This window comes from Crinia signifera, chromosome 5 (assembly GCF_055691185.1).
Source record: "Crinia signifera chromosome 5, ASM5569118v1, whole genome shotgun sequence".
Lineage (NCBI taxonomy): Eukaryota > Metazoa > Chordata > Amphibia > Anura > Myobatrachidae > Crinia > Crinia signifera.
Genome location: NC_139221.1, coordinates 87,939,660 through 87,960,314, shown reverse-complemented (window position 1 = coordinate 87,960,314; position 20,655 = coordinate 87,939,660). Strand labels below are relative to the sequence as shown.

Sequence of the window (20,655 nt, the reverse complement as noted above, 5' to 3'; positions counted from 1 at the left end):
CTTAGTGCATCTGGCCCTTGGTCCTGCTAATTTGGAAGTGTGGATACTCCATGATAGAGTCTAATTCATAATAGATGCCCCTGCTGCAAATCCCTTGGAACACAATCTATGCATCTAAGACTTTCTCTGTAAACCAGAGCGAAGTGTTAGCGCTATATAAAGATTAATAACACCTTTCCAAATCCTATTTTTTTATTAGCAAATGGTTCAGCAATATTATGTAAAACTAAGAATCGATGCAATCATTTCATACCAATACTTATTACAGAAATTGCCAGTGTGTGATTTCAGCGTGGCTGCCTCCTTATTACCACATATATTTTGGGTCCAGTGTTTTTTTTGCATTGAAACATTATCCACATAAATAATATGTTCAAAGAACATAACAGGAAGCAGCTGCAGGAGGACCAGGGACACAGCTCAGTCAGAACAAAGATGTCTGGAGATAGCTGCTGCCAGCTGTTGACTTTCAACCTTTGGCAGGCAAACTGTGGCTTGGATGGCTGAGCATCACTTGCATAACTCAAATATTGAGACATTTAGTGTGGAAGAAGCTGAGGAAGGAGCAGGTATGTCTCAAATTCATCTCCTACTGTATAAATGATTCCACTAGAATAATATTCAGAAGCTGCCAATATCTATTACATATCCGCATGGGGAAATCATAAAATAAAGAAATAAAGAAATGAATGTAAACAGTTAATACGTATAAGTTGCTAATTTTTTCTGTGAATAAAGGTGCCCATACATGTTACAATTATTGTATACAATATTGTATACAATATCGCATCTCATCGTATCTCGGTTTTGTGATGAGATGAGATCTAGTACAGAAAGTATATGCTGCACATACCTTTTGTACTAGATCTCATCTTATCACAAAACCAAGATGCAATGAGATGCAACATTGTATACAATAATTGTGATGTGTATGGGCACCTTAAGACCTTGCACAACGGCAGTTACCCCTGTGCTGGTATCAATTGTACCACAACTTTATATTTCACAACTGCCTTCACACTTTAATTGGAAAGCTCTGGAGATCTGGATCAGGAGTCAAGGGCGGAATTAGGGGGTCAGACTTCCCCAAGGCATATTATTGTCCGCTCCCCCCATCATGTAAAACTGGCTTCTTAATTTCAGGGGGCCAGTTGTTATGCCCCGAGATTGCCAAAGCAGCCCCAACCTCATCAAACTATAGACCACAATTTGTTGGCCATTGTTCCACTTCCAACAGTTGTAAAATAAATTATAAAAAAAATAAGTTGTAATGACAAGAAAGAGTCACCTGACCTCATCAGCTTGATATGCCAACCCATGTATGTGCCTAGTGGGAAATCCGCCACTGCCAGGCGTGAGTGGTGGTTTCAGGCAGGTACAGCAGCTACTGGAGAACATTCTGCGTCTTCTCTGCATGGATGAACTCACCCAGATAACTAGAGTTCTAATAACAACCACAAGCTTCTCCTGCATTGTGGAAGCATATGGACAGATGGTATAAATGAATAGCAATGCTAAACTCCATTCCCTACAAAAGTATTTTCTAAAGGGGGACAATTATAAAGTCAAAAGGATAAGGTTTTGTGTTTAGGAATGTATTGATCATAAATATAATAAATCTGTAGGCATAATGGAAAATTGGTTTATTTTAGTTTAAAAAAAAAAAATAGAATTTGCTATATAAGTTTAGTGTAAATCTAGTGTATCAGGTAATCTGTACAGCCTAATGTACAGTAATAGCACAGTACTCACTGGAGCACAGAGCATAAAGTCCTCATTTTGATAATGTGACAACCATGATTATTGCTACCAAAAGCACATTTCCCTGCTCATTTCACATCTTTAAATGGTCCAAAATGAAGCACAAATGTGTGATGTTTGTCTGTAGTGGGTACAATATAGGAGGATGACAACACAGCTGCTATCAAGAGAATTATTCATATAATGACAAGCAGCTATTGTACCAGTGAAATTCAGACCAATTAGGTAGCACAGTCTGCTGTTTCTGATATCATTTTTCAAGTCAAAAGAAAAATCTTAAAATAGCTGCTCTTTAGGTGCCCGAGCCCTGCAATATTTCATATGTACTATAAAGTAGGTTATGGATGAAAGTTTTCTGTCAACAAATCTAGGCTAAAACTGCAAAAGCAGCACCAGTCGCACTTCATCAAAGCAAAATACACTGCCTGAGATGTCCATCATGACACTGATAAAGCATACGTGTAGTCAGTCAGCACTGTAATGCGCGCTGTTTGCCTTCTAGAACAACCAAGAAGCAATAAAGTGTTTACCATGCTTTTTTTAAGCAAATCGCTCACCAGAATTAGGGAGCAAAATGACAGACTTGTCCAATGTTTCCTTGGTTGTGCTCCACTGACCACAGAACATTCATTTACTTGTGGTACAGTTATTATATGTGGGGATCTGAAAACCTCTGCTTTTAAAATGCTCTATTTGACTAATGATGACAGATTACTCTGGTGACAATAAAACGTCCTTGTTTTCTGCGGCCGTTCCTGTCACCAAGTTTCCCTCAGCATAAGAGCCAATAGTTTATTGCTGGAACTGAGGAAGGAGGATGCGATTTTCCAGATTTGTTTAGGGTGAATGTGATAAACACTATGGGCGGGATGTATTAAAATACATCGCCGCCCTTCGCTGCCCGCCTGCCGCGATGCCAGCGCATATGTACTATCATATGCGGCTGGCATTGCAATGCGGTGACGGAGCCCCCGCGCGATACTCCGTCACCTCCCTGCCGCCTGGCTCTCCCCTCACGCCGGGGACAGCTAAGCAGGTTGTCCCCGGCGCCTCCTCCTCCCCCCTGCAGCCGGAAGGATGTCCGGCTGCTTCACTAGGGGGAGGAGGGGTTTACCTTCCGGGGTCCAGGAGGACCCTTCAGGGGGGGGGGGGGTCGGAGAGGCGGCGGGTTTGCGTCGGAGGCGGCGGGTGGCGAAAAGAAGCCCATAGGCTTCTATAGGGTATCGCCAACCAAAGGTTGCGATATCCTTCAATGCGGTATCAGTTTTGATACATTGGAAAATGCGGTAAAACCGGGGTTTTACCACATTTTCAGTTTGATACATCTCGCCCTTTGTATGTTATTGCTGCCTATCCTCTCAGCACTGAGGTCATGGGTTTGATTCCCATCGCTGTCAGCGAGATGCTCATGCTGAGCCTGCTATCAGCACAGCACATGCTGTAGGTGTGTGCTGCTGCCCGGGAGGGACAGAAGGGGAAGGTATGAGGGGGTCAGACCAGGGACCCCATCGGGCCCCTCCAGCAAGCCTGGGCCCGGGTAATTTGTATCTGCCACCCCCCCTGCTCTCGGCAGCCCTGCATGTGCAGACATCGACTGCGAAAGGGCCATGGTGAGTTACACAGTCGCCAAGCCTTTTGCAGCAGGGGGGGAGGGGCAGGAGCGGGGTGTCCCCATGAAAACACTGGCTGTTCCCATGGGTATGTGGGTGGGTCAGCCGATGCTTGCCAGGGGTGGAAGGCTGACATCCCATGTGAAGGCAGGATAAATCATTTGATGGTCACCGACCATCGATTGATTCCGACTGCAGCAGAGACATTAGAGGGGATATGTCTTTGTTACACATTATTAAGTTATTATATACTGCCTACACATTACAGTGAAAATGTCACAGTCCCTAAAGCACATACTGTACCAACTCTACACTCATAGGGCCCTAGTTGGAACGGAACCAATGACCCCAGTCTGTATGTCTTCATGTTTATGTAATTAAGGTGTGAATGAAATCAGCCAGGTTAGCCAATCCTTCACAACCTAAATATTTAATGTAGCAGATCAAATCATACATATTGGTAACTTCGAGGTCATGTGGAACATGTATGGCATACAGTCCTGTAGCTACCAACTGCATGCATACAGTAGGTACTATACATTTCATTTTGGACACACATCCCTCTATTTGCAGGTACACGAACCATACAGTGTGTGTCTGACACATTTATTAGTCCTGTGGTGGTGGTACCTTCTATATGCTCTCCATGATTTTGGGTAGGCTTGTCTTTGCCTTATGCCTAGTAAATAGAGTTTTCTGAATAGTTTACAAAAACCCGTGTTGTCTTTGGCTGAGACAAAGCTGCTGTTATTGGAGCTATTCTTTCTGCTCTATCCACCATTATAATTTGCCTGTGGAGTAACTAGTTTCCAGGCCTTACTGCCCCATTGATGTGTAGTTACCTTGTGCCATCTACAGTACCATACCCTCCAACCGTACCGATTTAGTCAGTACAGTACCATTTATTTACGGTATGTACCGGCTAAATACTTCGGTGCCGATTGTACCGGTTTCCAGGGCTTGACAGGCAGCTCCTCCCCCATGCCTTCTCCTTTGCAGCTCAGCTCAGAGCTGCCTGCTGTGCTGCGACGGCCTGTGACTGTGATCAGTCTCTCCTCCATCTGCGCACTGACACTGTCGTGCAGACAGAGAGGAGAACGGAGAGGGGACAGGGAAGCACAGGGAGCTGTCAGTAATTTATACACATACTGTGAGGGTCGTCCAGTCCCATATATCACTGGGGGCCGGGTGCCAGGCGGTGCTGGCTGGTTACTCATGTTGTTTTGCTGGCAGGCAGGTCCCCAGCTCCCAGCCAGTGCAGACAGGTCCCCAGTTCCCAGCACCCCAGTGATATATGAGATGTATAAAGTTCAAATTACACTGAACCAACCAGCCAGCACTGACTGCCCTCAATGTTCAAAGGTAAAAAGGTGAAGGATGCCATTTAATTGCATTCAAACTCTGTGCCAGCAGCCAGCAGCAGAAGGAAGTGAGTACCACCAAAATAAAGCAGGTAAAAAAAAATGACCCCGTTTTCCATGGCTGTATCTATACTGAGTGAAGGGTACATGTGCCCATACTGCACACCTACCAGTTTTCGGTGTTCATCTCTATTCCTATGGGAGCGCCATGAGACCACGCCCCCTTTACCTGTGGCCATGCCCCTAATTCGTACCGATTTTCTCTCCAGCTGTGTTGGAGGGTATGCAGTACCAAGACTATGATCGATACACTAAGGATATGAGTCATATCATATGACCCAAAGACAGGATCATGTTATTTTCTGCTTCTGCCAGTAGTCCAGGATGGTCCTGGAAATAAATAAGTAATCTCATACCAATCTTTTTAGTTTACATTTATAAAGAGTGAAAAATATGTTGGTTAAAAGTGTCTTTTCAGTGTGTTAAGAAAGGTAGTGCTCTGATGAGGAGACAATAAGGGGTAACAGCTGACTTACACTAAAACAAATGGCATGGCAAAGATGAAGAATGAGTTATGCATTTCATTCATACGATTTCTGTGTTTTCTCTACAGTGTAGAAGCCTCTTGCATCAATGAATCCATTTTATCACCCGTTATCAGGACTGTGCAGGGCAAAGTAGCAATATTTGCAAATGCCCGAAAGGCTTCATTTAGGTATTTAATAAACAGTCACAGTCTAATGAGGTCTTTTACAAAACTGACTTAACATGTTTAGAAATCATTAGCTTAAATTACCAGTGCAAAAGTCTCCTGTGGGAGCCCTGCAGCTTGCACTGCATGCGTTCTGACGGGTGAATCGGCAGAACAACACAAAAGACATTTACATCTCTACACATAAATAAAAAGATACCTAAGTAATACAAGATGTAAGTGTATTCCGAGTCACTTGACACAACTGACGGATGTCAGCATGGTTTTTTAAAGAGACAAGAACATACACTGTGGCATTTGCTAAATACCAGGTGCACCATTGTGCATAGGTCCCAGTACAATGACAAAGAATGGAAAGCTTGTCAAAAAAAGGCTTCAGAAAATGACAGGTAGTGGCAGCTGTACTAGGCTCTGCAGGGGAGAAATCAACAGACAAACATATCCAGCAAGTGACAGCTACAGCAAGGCCCTATGTATAATGTAACCTGTTCAAGAAAATAGGGTTTCCGGACCATTGTGCCAGGCATTTTGTAAACATATGCACTTTTAGAAGTAACCCATTCATTACCGGACTACCTAATGCTTTCCCAGCATGCAGCAGCAAAGGTGAACTATAAATAGGATTTCACACAAAGGCCGGTAGCCGGTAATAGAAAATGATCTCAGATTTCAATTAAAATCATTATGCAGATTTAAAGACTGATAGCTCTAGTGTGAGATCACAAACTGCTTCCAACACAGTTATCAGGAGACATATCTATATTCATTTCAATGCCATTACATCTTTCTGGAGTAAAATGCTTTAACTTCAATAGCCTTAGGACACAAAGGTGTGATCTGAAAATGAAATTGTTTTTCTTTGTGCACAATAACAGCGCCTGTGCGGAGTGCTTGGAACATAAAATATCTACTGGCAAGTTGTGTACTGTAGAGCGTCTCCTTATGGAGGGAGGACAGGGCAGGGCAAGCAATAAGTTGTGGGGTCAGATCCACACTTCACATGACATGCACCTAATCCTTAATTCCCATGCTGTCTGCTAGCTACAATCCCAGTACATTTAACTATTATTAGAAACTGTGTCCTTATTCTAAAGAGAAAGGTAGTCAAAAATATTGAAGGGAGGAAAAAGACAGTTTTTTGTGGATGCACTCCTGGTTTTACAGAAATATCATTAATCAAATAATTTTCTTTTTATATTATTAAATATAAAATTGTGGGAACCCCTATCGTCTTTAATGTTATGAACTGTGACATGGGGTGGACCACAAAAGTGTGCGAAATTTGAAGAGGTTAAAATATCCCAACATACATATATACACAGTGATAAGAAAGAAAAATTGGTGTTGGACAGATTTTTAAAACGTGTAGGCAGGTTTCATAGGATGTTTTTGTTTTATTGATAATTGGGTGGTATTCCCATATGTAGACAATTTATATACTTCCACTCTTGTTAATATTTCAATACACTGTTGTTGTTATCCTTGTTGTTACAAGGGGATATGGAAGTTGGTTCTAGGGTTTTATCTTGTTAGTGAATAAATTCACTTATTTTGCCAACCCATATGTCCAACTGACACACCTGTGGATTTTTTAGAGAGAATACAGTTAGATATATTTGTTTGGGGGTAAGCCTTTCAGCTTTTATTTTGCTGTGCTGGTAAGTGTTTTAGCCTTAGAATTGGCACTATATTGCACTTTATAATTTACACATATGTATTCTGAGTCACATGTATTTAATTGTACAGTTGTTGTTTTATTCTTTTATCTCTGAGAGTATACACTATCACAATTATACTGTGAGTTTCTATCACCTAAAGTTGTTAAGTCTGTGGAGCGATATCTTTGTGTTTGAACAGGCTGTGTAACTTGGCCGTATATTAGGCTCTATATCACATAAATGTTATAAGCCGTGTTCAAGTCTCTTATTATTTTTGCCTATTTAGCTGTTTATATCAGCATTTGGCATATGGTAGCGTGTGTATCGGGTGTGCGGTCTGGCCGTGAATCTGGCTCTATGTCACACTTTTATTATATGCCCGAAATTTTATCCTCCTCAGTTTTATAAGTTGTGCCTTTTAAGCTGTATTATAGTCAGCATATGGCAATTGGTGAGATTGGTAATTATAGCCTTAATTTTGGCTTAATTTCACAGTACATTGTTGTATAATGTTACACTGTATTTTATCTCAGGTTTGTGTTCAAGTGAGAAATTCTTATGAGACTTGATACTTTGTGTAAACTCTAACTGTATATATTGCACGCTTCCCAGAGTGTGCACATAAATTCTCTAGTCATTCAGTGTAAGAGAATTTATGTGCACACTCTGGGAAGCGTGCAATATATACAGTTAGAGTTTACACAAAGTATCAAGTCTCATAAGAATTTCTCACTTGAACACAAACCTGAGATAAAATACAGTGTAACATTATACAACAATGTACTGTGAAATTAAGCCAAAATTAAGGCTATAATTACCAATCTCACCAATTGCCATATGCTGACTATAATACAGCTTAAAAGGCACAACTTATAAAACTGAGGAGGATAAAATTTCGGGCATATAATAAAAGTGTGACATAGAGCCAGATTCACGGCCAGACCGCACACCCGATACACACGCTACCATATGCCAAATGCTGATATAAACAGCTAAATAGGCAAAAATAATAAGAGACTTGAACACGGCTTATAACATTTATGTGATATAGAGCCTAATATACGGCCAAGTTACACAGCCTGTTCAAACACAAAGATATCGCTCCACAGACTTAACAACTTTAGGTGATAGAAACTCACAGTATAATTGTGATAGTGTATACTCTCAGAGATAAAAGAATAAAACAACAACTGTACAATTAAATACATGTGACTCAGAATACATATGTGTAAATTATAAAGTGCAATATAGTGCCAATTCTAAGGCTAAAACACTTACCAGCACAGCAAAATAAAAGCTGAAAGGCTTACCCCCAAACAAATATATCTAACTGTATTCTCTCTAAAAAATCCACAGGTGTGTCAGTTGGACATATGGGTTGGCAAAATAAGTGAATTTATTCACTACCAAGATAAAACCCTAGAACCAACTTCCATATCCCCTTGTAACAACAAGGATAACAACAACAGTGTATTGAAATATTAACAAGAGTGGAAGTATATAAATTGTCTACATATGGGAATACCACCCAATTATCAATAAAACAAAAACATCGGTACTTCTTTACTTTCACGGCGCCAGCATGGCGCCGCGCGTACTTCCGGGTTACGCTCGCCACTAATTAAGTAAAATAAACTAAGTTAACGCCATGCCAACATGGATAGTTCATACCTCCACTATCCATGTTGGCATGGAGTTGATTTTAATTAGCGTGGCGAGCGTATCGAGCCACCGAGCCCGCAGCGTGGGCGAGCGAAGCGAGCCCCGCAAGGGGACTCTGACGCGCGGCGCCATGCTGGCGCCGTGAAAGTAAAGAAGTACCAAAACATCCTATGAAACCTGCCTACACGTTTTAAAAATCTGTCCAACACCAATTTTTCTTTCTTATCACTGTGTATATATGTATGTTGGGATATTTTAACCTCTTCAAATTTCGCACACTTTTGTGGTCCACCCCATGTCACAGTTCATAACATTAAAGACGATAGGGGTTCCCACAATTTTATATTTAATAATATAAAAAGAAAATTATTTGATTAATGATATTTCTGTAAAACCAGGAGTGCATCCACAAAAAACTGTCTTTTTCCTCCCTTCAATATTTTTGACTACTGACTTACAGTTGGTCAGGATAGCACCCCCGCTACATGACAAAGCAAATTGTATAGCGGTGAATACCCGACAATATAGGGTATAAATTATACTACTGAGTGCAGATTCCAGAACCCTACTTGTTCTTGCTCTAAAGAGAAAGGCCAGGCATAAGGATTACTCAGTTCTTTCACAAGTACTAAAGACATACCTCTAAACTATCCTGATTTTCGCAGGACCGCCCAATTTTTTACCGGTAGTGTCTTGCGGTGGGGGTGGGCAGTTGGTAGTTCTCTGCCTCCTGCTGCTCTGGCCCAGCAGAGCAGCGGTGAATAGATGGGACTTGGGGAATGGACAGCAAAGGGGCTTGGGGAATGGACAGTAGCTCGCACAGCACTGGCCATGCCCCTAGAGTGACAAAACAAGGCATGGCCTTGTGGGAGTGACGCAATTTGCACTCCACGCTCCCTAGGCCTCGCCCCTAAATTGCACACGGGGGTCCCACCGCCCATCTTTATAAAGTTGGGAGGTATGCAAAGATACACAATTGTAAAATAGGAACTTTAAAGGAATACCACCAATCTCAAAATGTAATCGGAGAGGTCTAATTACACTGGTGGGTGACTCTGTATATCTAAATGGCAATAACCAGGGCCAGGTTAACAATGAGGCAGATGGAGCTGCAACTCCAGGCCTCCACATAAAAATAGGTCCACCATCATGACAGAATGATGATCACCAGGCAGACACTCGCTGGCCAATGGTTGGCCATAAATCAGAAGAATTAAAATTGTATTCCTATTTTACACATTTATGCAAAAATGTTTACTTATATATATTAAATGAGACTTATAGTGTATTGGTTCTACATGCCTACATAGCACTGGCCTCACCTTCTTCACTTCTCATAACATTTCCAGCTCCAGGCCCATTAGGTCCTTAATCCGGCCCTGGCAATAACACCCACCCGCACGCATGTACCTCCATTGAATTTGTAACACAGCAACAACACAATCACAGTCTCTCCTTCATGTCAGCCAAATTCCACATCTTTTCAATGTTATATTCTGTGAATCCTATGATTACTGTGCACTTCTTTGTTCATCACCCTTGATAGCACAATCTGACATTTCAACCTTGCACTAATAAATTTGAAAGCATGTTCGTGAATTTTAGCATGGACTTTTTCATATGGCATTTCTGAGTGGTCAGTGACTTATACACTTTATGATGCTTACAATGTTCTAAAGATATCAAGGACAGGTGGAACTTTTGTCTATTATTTCTTTTGTTATTGGGAAAGTTGAATGCTTTTAGTGCTCAGCGTGATTAGAAACACAATTTCAAACCAATTAATGGTAAATAGAAGCTCTCACTGAGGTGCATTCAGAATTGGGAGCAAAATAACAAAGGCACATCAGATGTACGGTATACCACTACAGCATTGCTGCACAGAGCAGTGTTCTTTAGCGGGACCGCAATGTTGCAATGTATGAATTGCAGGTCGGCTCCCATAGACTATAATGGTCAGTGAGCACATATACCCTGCAGCTCTCATCAAAGTCTATGCATAGCTTACACAGTGGTGTCACTAGAGGTTTGCTGCTGCGAGGTGATACCACAATTCCAGCTCCTGCTCAGTAACAGGAGACAGGTGCTGCACTGTAACATTACATGCAGCACCTGTCTCCTGTCACTGTGTAGAGCAAGTAAATTAAGCATGACATATAAACACTATTTACTTAATTTTTTTTTATTTTTCTTCCCTTGAATTTCTCAATAAGAGGCATATGCATACATGCATGCTTGGAGAGAATAAAGTACCAACTAAATATTTAGTTATTGATATAGGGCACACATATTCCGCAGCGCTTTACAGAAAATATTTCAATATTCACATCAGTCCCTGCCCCAGTGGAGCTTACAATCTATATTCCCTACCACATGTACACATACACACAATTTTGTTGGGAGCCAATTCACCTACCGGTATATTTTTGGATTTTGGGAGGAAACATGAGTACCCGGAGGAAACCCACGCAAGCACGGGGAGAATATACAAACTCTGCACAGTTAGGGCCATCTAATCCTTGACTTCAGTGCTGTGAGGCAGTAATGCTAACCATTACACCGTCCGTGCTGCCCCAATTATCCTTTAACTGCCACATTACAGACTGTGTTTGAAAAATGACAGTTGGGAGCTGAATAGTTGGTACTGTATCTCTCTCCACTGTATCTCACGCAAATCATTGATGTATACTGTATGCCCCTAAAAAACTTTTCACTTAGTGATACAGTGAAAATTATTAGGATACTATAGGGTGTGAACCACTGGTCTAGGAATTTAAGCCCAGTTTAATTTGTCTTTTGGAGTTGAGACAGTTGAGACATTTATGACGAACATTCTATAAAATATATCAACCCAAAACATCAATGCAATGTAAATATAGTACTTACCCTGCCCACTTCGACCAGGTTGGTTACCATGACGATGCTGGCTGTGTTTTCATGCCATACCATCCTCCAGAAGTCATATGCAGTTTCTTGCATGGGTCCTGCGCACACATACACAAGAAGAGATATATAAACATGACCAGGTCCTTTAGAACTAAGAAATCTGGAAGCTAGTAATAATAAGCATACAGCATAGTGCTAAACACAACTGCAAGTTATAGACTGCATTTTGCTGTGAATAATAATAATAATAATACATGTTTTAAAAATAAATATTATGCTCATGTAACAATTTTCTCTGGAAAGTAATTTTGTTCCTTTTGCAATTTATTGTAAATAAATCTATAATTCCGCACAGTTATTGTAACTATCCTTAAGTATATCAGGAATATGATTATATCTGAGTAATGTATGAAAATTAGCATTACTGTCTCACAACACTGAGGTCATGGGATCGATTCCCACCATGTCTTAACTGTGCAGAGTTTGTATATTCTCCCCGTACTTGCGTGGGTTTACTCTGAGTACTCAAAGTTTCCTCCCACAACCCAAAAATATACTGGTAGGTTATTTGGCTACTAACCCTAGAATGTCTGTGTGTGCGTGTACATGTGGTAGGGAATATAGATTGTAAGCTCCACTGGGGCAGGGACTGATGTGAATGTTCAAATATTCTCTGTAAAGTGCTGCGGAATATGTGTGCGCTATATAAGAACCTGTTAATAAACAATCTATAATGACCCCATATATGTATTATATATAGATTATATATTGGACAGGATGGACGGTGCATGACAGTACTGAGGTCAAGGGTTCTATTCCCACCATGGCCCTAACTTGTGGAGTTTGTACATTCTCCCTGTGCTTGCATGGATTTTCTCCAGGTAGACTCTGTAAAGTGCAGTTTAATATGTGTGCGCTATATAAATAACTGCTAATAAATAATAATAATATATAAACTAGTTACCAGTCAAAATGATGGCACAAAATAAAACTAATGTCAGTGCCACATCTAGTGGCCTCCTGAATGCGGGCACAACACTGGAAGGTGAGGAGCAGCATTATGCTGGGTGCATATCAGAACGATTTGGCCTCAATTCCACCAATTTCGATGCAATCTTGAACGATTGTATGTAAATTGGGCATGTTTGAACATGATTTAGATTGGATTCCAATATAATGCGCGTCCCCGCTGGTCATTTTGCAGATCCTACCTGCTGCAGTCAGGATTTGAAAACGACCCCATCAACTGGGTACAGATATGGATCAGATGCAGAAAGTGAGCAGATCATGTGCTCCAGCAGATCGTGTGACCATCGTACAGTCACCGACTGATCTGCTCACAATCATGATCATTCTGGTATGTAGAGGCGTAACTAGATATTGGTAGGCCCCATAGCAAAAGTTTGTAAGACAGCAAATATGGGCCCTCTTCAGCTCTGGGCCCCATAGCAGCTGCACCCCTTACACCTATGGTAGTTACGCCCTTGCTGGTATGTACCTAGCATTAGCCTTTGATTATATGGGATGCTCTTTTAGGGCACTGCACATGTTGATTTTTTTTTTTAAATACCAACATTTTAAAAAAAATATATTCTATGATATTTCTATATTCCAGTTATCATATACAGTATCAAGTATCTGTGGGGGAAACAAACTGACATACTGCATCCTGATATGGTTAAACTGGAAAGAATCCAGATAAAAACAGTACAGATTGGGAGAGACAAAAAAGCGATATGCCACTACAATAATAACACAGAAGGATTGCACATTAGGCGATAGCCCAGAAAATGACAGACTTGCTTAAGTCTGCTGCAATCAGTAGAAGTATACCTTGTTCTCAAGGCTATATAACAATCGGCCAACAGTATAGTTTCCACTTTGCACTGGCGGCCCATGTACTGCATAACATGGATTGCAATCAATGCTGGGAGAGCCTGCACAAGAATGTCATTACACGCTCCCTGTCTAATACATGATCAGTCTGAGTGCAGCCAGCATCAGCTTCAAGGAGTTTCAAAACCGCCAAAGTCTTGCTTCACGTGTAGATCTGCTCTAATGCTTAATCTTCCTTTCAGGTTGACAATGGAATAAATGATTATTGAATCACTTGTCTTTGGTAGAAATGAAAATGTAGTAAAGCATGCAGAGTAGGTGCGAATTAGAGCTATCTGTAAATCAGAACTTAAGTACTATTCTTGAGTGTGGACTGTAGAGAGCAGGACGTATACGCATTCAGTTTTTCTATCACTCATCTATTATTTACACCACATTAAATAAATAAATTAAATGTTGTTTGTTCAATCATTAGTTTCAAGTTGAATTATTACATTTATGTCTATATTGTTAGTATATTGTGAAAATTCTAGAAGAAAAGCAGGATTGGCTTATTGTCTGGGCAAAAAAATGACCATTCCTCAATATTACATACATTACATACATCATCTGTAGTGGGCAACTTAAGCTGGGAGCACAATAAACGATTCGCTCCACGAGAGATATCGTTACCGATTTCCGTGGAACATGTGGGTAAATAATGTAGTGCAAGCTGAATATCGTTCAGTGAAGTCATCCTGCCCACTTGCTCCGTACATGCAGTACGGAGCCACCTCATGCAAGCCATTGCTACTAAACTCAATTAGTCAATTACACATTTTTAGCCTCTACGGGTTAAAAAAAGATTTTGAAAAGAAAACAGAAATCAAAGTCAAATAAAAAATTCCCCAAAGAAAAATATGATAAAATTATGTTTTATCATATTTTTCTTTGGGGAATCTTTTATTTGGCTTCTGTTTTCTGCCTGAGACATTGATTATCTGTACACACGCTTGTAATCCTTCTACTGGCGAGAATAAAATAATATATTTTTGGTTCTAATTAATTATGTACCATGGGAAACAGGCATATATATATCTGTTTGGAATTTCTGCCTAGTTTACACCAGGCAACTGACATAAAATAAAAATCTCTCTACTGAAATATATTACAAAAAGAAATACATTATATCCATTAATCCTGTAAAAAAACAATAAATAGCCTAATCAGGAATGCAAGCCACCTCCATTCTTACATAGGTTATGTAACTTCAAGTCTATAGGGGGAGCTCAATTGCTTACAAACATACTGTAATTATTATAGACGGGCGAGGTACGAAATCCCGGCGGTCGGTATCCCGGCGGTCGAAATACAGATGCTGGAATACCGACCACCGAAATACAGACAAGGAGGGGCCGTGGATGCCCCCCCCCCTTGCCGGCTCGCTGCGCTCGCTATGCAGTGGGCCCCGTGCCTCGCTACGCTTGGCACACTATTTTATTCTCACTAGAAGGAGAAATTGCTGGCATTGCGGCAGTCGGGATTGCGGCAGTCGGGATTGTGGCATCAGTATTTCGACCGCCGGGATTTTCACTCCATCCGTTATAGACAATACCCCAAAAAAATGCAGTGTTATGTTTTCTATGTATCATATAAAATAATTACATTTATATTATTTCATAGAGCTTCAAGCTAAGGACTCCACTGTTACTGTTCAGCATTACTCTGAAAATCTCCATGGAAATGAGGAAGAATTGAGAATTGATTTTTGGATTATATAACTTTAAAAAAAATTTAGGTCATATTTGTTGTAGGTTTTCAAAAATATGTTTCCTTCAGGATCCAATGAGAAGATTAATTCTGATTAATTTTAGCAACAAAAAGAACTGGGAAGACCGCCATTATTACAGCCTCATTGTACATAACACTGCTGTGGAAGGCTTAAGCCCCATACACACTAACCAATATGCTCTATGAGTAATATCGGAAGTGTTTCCCCCTGAACTCCAGGGCAAACGATGTTCAGTGACTCAGAGGCGGAAGTTCACCCAGTCTAAATGGACTAAATTTGGTGTCCCCTCTCCTTAAAAAAAAAGATTTGACAATGGCTGGTGTGTCAGGGTTAGACTCACAAGGTTCAGCTGTCTGCAGCATGAATCAACATTCATTAAGGGGGTCCCATCTCACTGTCCGACAGCAACTGTGGGTGCACCATTGCTTGCTGTGGTGCAGACTGAGTGGAACCCGGCAGGAACTGTCCTGTCCTCTATTCCAGGTGTTAGCAGGGCTCCTTGGACAGAGCCAGTTAACTCTGGAGCAGCAGCGGGTGCACCACAGAACTCCACTGGAAGAGCTGCAGTCATACTTGGATCCCATTGTAAACCAGCAGGTGCCCGTTTAGGGCTTGGAGCCCAGAGGCAGGAGTCTCCATTGCCTCTGGGAGTCATGCCCCTGCAGTGACCTCACCAGGAGCCGCTGGACATGTGGGTCATTGACTATATAGTCAAAATTGGCCTACATGTTCAGCAGACGGAGGATGTCGTCAACGATGCATGGAAGCGTGCATCATTAACGATACTGAGTGTATACACTAGACTTTAACAAATATATATATATATATATATATATATATCATAGAGAATGGCCTTTTTGAGGTATATATTTTCATTTCTCATATAGGGCCAGATGCACTAAGATTCAAAAGTGATAAAATGGAGAGTGATAAACAGGCAGCCAATCAGCTCCTACCTACCATGTCACAGGCTGTGTTTGAAAAATGTCAGGCAGGAGCTGATTGGTTGGTTATCACTCTCCATTTTATCACTTTTGAAGCTTAGTGCATCTGGCCTCTAGTGTGTAAAGGGCTTTAGACCTGTTAGTGAACATGCTTTAAATAGGATGTGAAACTGTATGAAACACTCGGTTAAAATGAGGATAAACTGCCATTCTTTAAAAACGATTCAACTAATATTTTCCACTGCTCTTGTGTATGAACCCTAAAGGACTGCACTCAAATCTGAACAAAAATAAAATCTTTAACACAATAAAAAGCAAACAAAAAATGCATCAGCTTCTCAAAGCACTAACTGTTCTGCTGCAAGATGAAACATTCTTGTGAGAATATAGCAAACGGCAAGTAGTGCTGGCTGCCTGCCAAGTTATATTACAGCGAACAAGAATAACTATTAAAGAATGTAACTCTTAGCTGGCCATAGATTATACAATTATCCGGGTGATCTGCCGGTATATTTGTGCTGTGTATGCTCACGACTGATCCCAAAAAGTTGACAAGTCAGACATGCTGAATCGTCCAGCATGTCCGTCCAATATTGTGTAAGCTGCAAATCAGCTGCATTGGGCATTGTATGCACGGACACTGCTGACAAGTGGCATTTCCCTAGTTCCTTCCCATGCTACCTGATGGGTGTCTGGGTCCCAGATAAAAAGTCTACTGGTCTGTCAGGCATATTTCATTATCTGACTGTGTATGTCTAGCATTACTGATCTAAACTGAAATGACCCATTGACTGACTTTTGAATGCCAGCGGTGAATGCTGATGAAAAGAACATGGTGCACAAAGTAAACTGTCTACTTCTATTTAAGACCACAATCCTCATTAACTTAAACTATTTACACATTATTGATAATGCACTGCTGGCCTAGCCTCATTTATATTTTTAATTGATGTAGAAGTAAGGTAATACCAGAATGATCTGGGTGTAGTCAAATTATCCACATCCATAACGTTGACAAGAGAATGTGAACATGGTCATACTATTCACATCAGCATGCTTACTACGTCGACATTCATCATCACTGACGAAATGTCAACAAAACTTTGCTTATAGTCAGGGGTTAAAGTGAGGGGGAACTCGGTGGAACTGAGTTCCCCCACCTGTAATGGTAGGGGGAACTGAGTTCCACCTCCACCATAGCCCTCGACAGTAATTCCAACAGAAGAGCCGGTCCCAGCGGCTGCCTTTTCTGGCACAGCGTATGTGATATCATGCTGTCAACACTGCTGAGGTGAAGATGAGAAGAAAGGTAACTGCTGGACGGAAAGGGACAAATATGTGTCATATGTCAGATATATGAAATGGGCACTTACTGTGGACATTTTTTGCTAGGGGTACTACTGATGTGGGCATTATGTGTATAAAAATGGAATTATATCCGGCAGGCCGCTAGATTGGGAATAGGCCAATCAGTGGCTAGCAGGAACCCCAGCGCTTTTATCTGTAGGTCCTATGTAAATGAGCAACACTCAGATAGTTATTTTATAGCAAGTATATGACAGCTGCTGCAGAACACACCTGTGGGTTTGCCTGTGCCCACAAATAGCAAGATAAAAATAAGGAAAAGAAGAGATTGGTGTGTATTGCGCTGCTGAGTATATAGAGAAATTTAATCCAACCAGAAAAGACCACCGTGCAGAGACTGAACGACACGGACACACTGCTTAGTAAATTGCAAAATTTTATGGATTAAAAAAGCATCAAGATATACATACAATACAACAGAATAAAAAGAAATAAATTAAAAAATATATATATATGAATATATATGTTTGGTTGTATAACAACCGCACATATATATAGAAAAGTATGAACAATACAGTATTTGTACAAAAACGAACAGGATAAAAATATATATAAGGGGGGGGGGGGGGTTGGGGAGGATGAGTATATAGGCTATTTGGGTGTAAAGCCTGGTAATAAACAGTCCTTAGTAGGGATAAAATTGGACAGTTATAGGGGGTGCTCCGCTGTAGAAATGCCACATATATGGTTTAAATAGCCAGAGAGTTAGTAAGCGGCTCACAAATGCTGTTATCCTTGTACTGGTTAGTGATGATTAGTGGAGTATAAGTCCAGACAGAGGTTATTGTGAAAAAAAGAAAATGATAAATTCAACAGTCAATTGGCTTGTTAGTGACATGCACTAGCGATAGTAATGAAGCTGGGTTCCACACAGACAGCTGTAGAAATGCAGCGATTAAATGCAGGGATTCTAGATTTTATCTCACCCTGTTATGCGGTGGTAATCAATAGCGATTGCTCGGTCTGTTGGTTGCTCTGTTGCCACAGGGGGAAGAGGGCGGCCGGTAGTTGTCCTCTAAGGGTCACCTTTCGCAAGGTGCCGGCGGCTGGTGCTATCTTCCTGGGTGGACGGAGCGTCCGAAATTGTACAGGCGGCAGTGTAGAGGAATAAGCGCTTGTTCAGGTGGAACGCCAGGGAGCTGTGAATACAGCGTGTTAGCGGGCGGCAGCGTGTAGCCCCTACGTCCAGGTATAATGACGTCAACGCGTTTCGTCTCCTCTGTATCGTGGAGACTTTCTCAAGACGGAGAAAGTCTCCACGATACAGAGGAGACGAAACGCGTTGACGTCATTATACCTGGACGTAGGGGCTACACGCTGCCGCCCGCTAACACGCTGTATTCACAGCTCCCTGGCGTTCCACCTGAACAAGCGCTTATTCCTCTACACTGCCGCCTGTACAATTTCGGACGCTCCGTCCACCCAGGAAGATAGCACCAGCCGCCCGCACCTTGCGAAAGGTGACCCTTAGAGGACAACTACCGGCCGCCCTCTTCCCCCTGTGGCAACGGAGCAACCAACAGACCGAGAAATCGCTATTGATTACCACCGCATAACAGGGTGAGATAAAATCTAGAATCCCTGCATTTAATCGCTGCATTTCTACAGCTGTCTGTGTGGAACCCAGCTTCATTACTATCGCTAGTGCATGTCACTAACAAGCTAATTGACTGTTGAATTTATCATTTTCTTTTTTTCACAATAACCTCTGTCTGGACTTATACTCCACTAATCATCACTAACCAGTACAAGGATAACAGCATTTGTGAGCCGCTTACTAACTCTCTGGCTATTTAAACCATATATGTGGCATTTCTACAGCGGAGCACCCCCTATAACCTTCCAATTTTATCCCTACTAAGGACTGTTTATTAACAGGCTTTACACCCAAATAGCCTATATACTCATCCTCCCCAACCCCCCCCCCCCCTTATATATATTTTTATCCTGTTCGTTTTTGTACAAATACTGTATTGTTCATACTTTTCTATATATATATGTGCGGTTGTTATACAACCAAACATATATATTCATATATATATATATATTTTTTAATTTATTTCTTTTTATTCTGTTGTATTGTATGTATATCTTGATGCTTTTTTAATCCATAAAATTTTGCAATTTACTAAGCAGTGTGTCCGTGTCGTTCAGTCTCTGCACGGTGGTCTTTTCTGGTTGGATTAAATTTCTCTATATACTCAGCAGCGCAATACACACCAATCTCTTCTTTTCATTATGTGTATAAGCAATACTACTGTAGGCATTATGTGCAAGGGATACTACTATGTGCATACATGTAAAAGAGACACTTATGTGTCATAATGTGAATAAGGGGCACTACTTTGTGCTGTAACATGAATCAGGGTCACTACATGTGGTGTAATGTGAATATGATTGTGCTACTGTCTTGGATAATTTGAATTGAGAGTACTATTTTTAGATGACTGTCCCTTTATAAAATATAAGAGGTATGGGGTGCCGAAAACCTTGGCAGTACCCGGGGCTCCACCTAATTGGGGGGAGGGGGGGGGGTCCGTGGCAAGGGAAATGAGTTCCATCACCTCTCTGGGACCACTTTAAGCCCTGCTTATAGTATAACGTTGTTCAAGCCCACTGTGCTCTGGCCACATCCACACAGCAATGGCTCCACCCCTTCTCACAATAGGCCTTTGATCATTTGGACACATGTGACTAAATCCAATCCTGGGTTTAGTGGTTGCAGGGCTGTCCCTTGGATTCTGTGGTAACATTAGGACGACTTCTAGAAGATCAGTGCATCTTTCAGCAGTAAGGATTAGTAATCCTACACCCCCCCCCTCCCAGTGCTACCTCCCAACTGTCCCAGTTACCGCGGGGACGTTCCCGCATCCCTCCTGCGGCCGGCATGGCCGCACAGCGTCTATTCCCACAGCCAGGGGGGCTCACAGAGCCTCTGGGCCATGCCCCCACAGCGTCAAAGAAAAGAAGAAAAGTCAAAAATGATGGGGCAAATTTGTATGGTCTTATAATTGGATATAATGCTTTAGGCTCATGATACAACACTACTGTTTGATAGATACACTTTATTAAATGATTAATTGCAGAAT

The 20,655-nt window shown here is 41.4% G+C and overlaps 1 protein-coding gene across 10 annotated transcripts in view; it reads right to left on the bottom strand.

Annotated features, from left to right (window-relative positions):
- Nucleotides 1–20,655, bottom strand: part of PTPRM (protein tyrosine phosphatase receptor type M) — a 647,098-nt gene that overhangs the window by 33,590 nt on the left and 592,853 nt on the right. For all 10 annotated transcript variants that reach the window (XM_083187611.1, XM_083187612.1, XM_083187613.1 and 7 more), the window contains one exon: nucleotides 11,651–11,748. In XM_083187611.1, coding sequence (XP_083043737.1) covers nucleotides 11,651–11,748 — 98 coding nt within the window. The remainder of the gene's footprint in view (nucleotides 1–11,650; nucleotides 11,749–20,655) is intronic.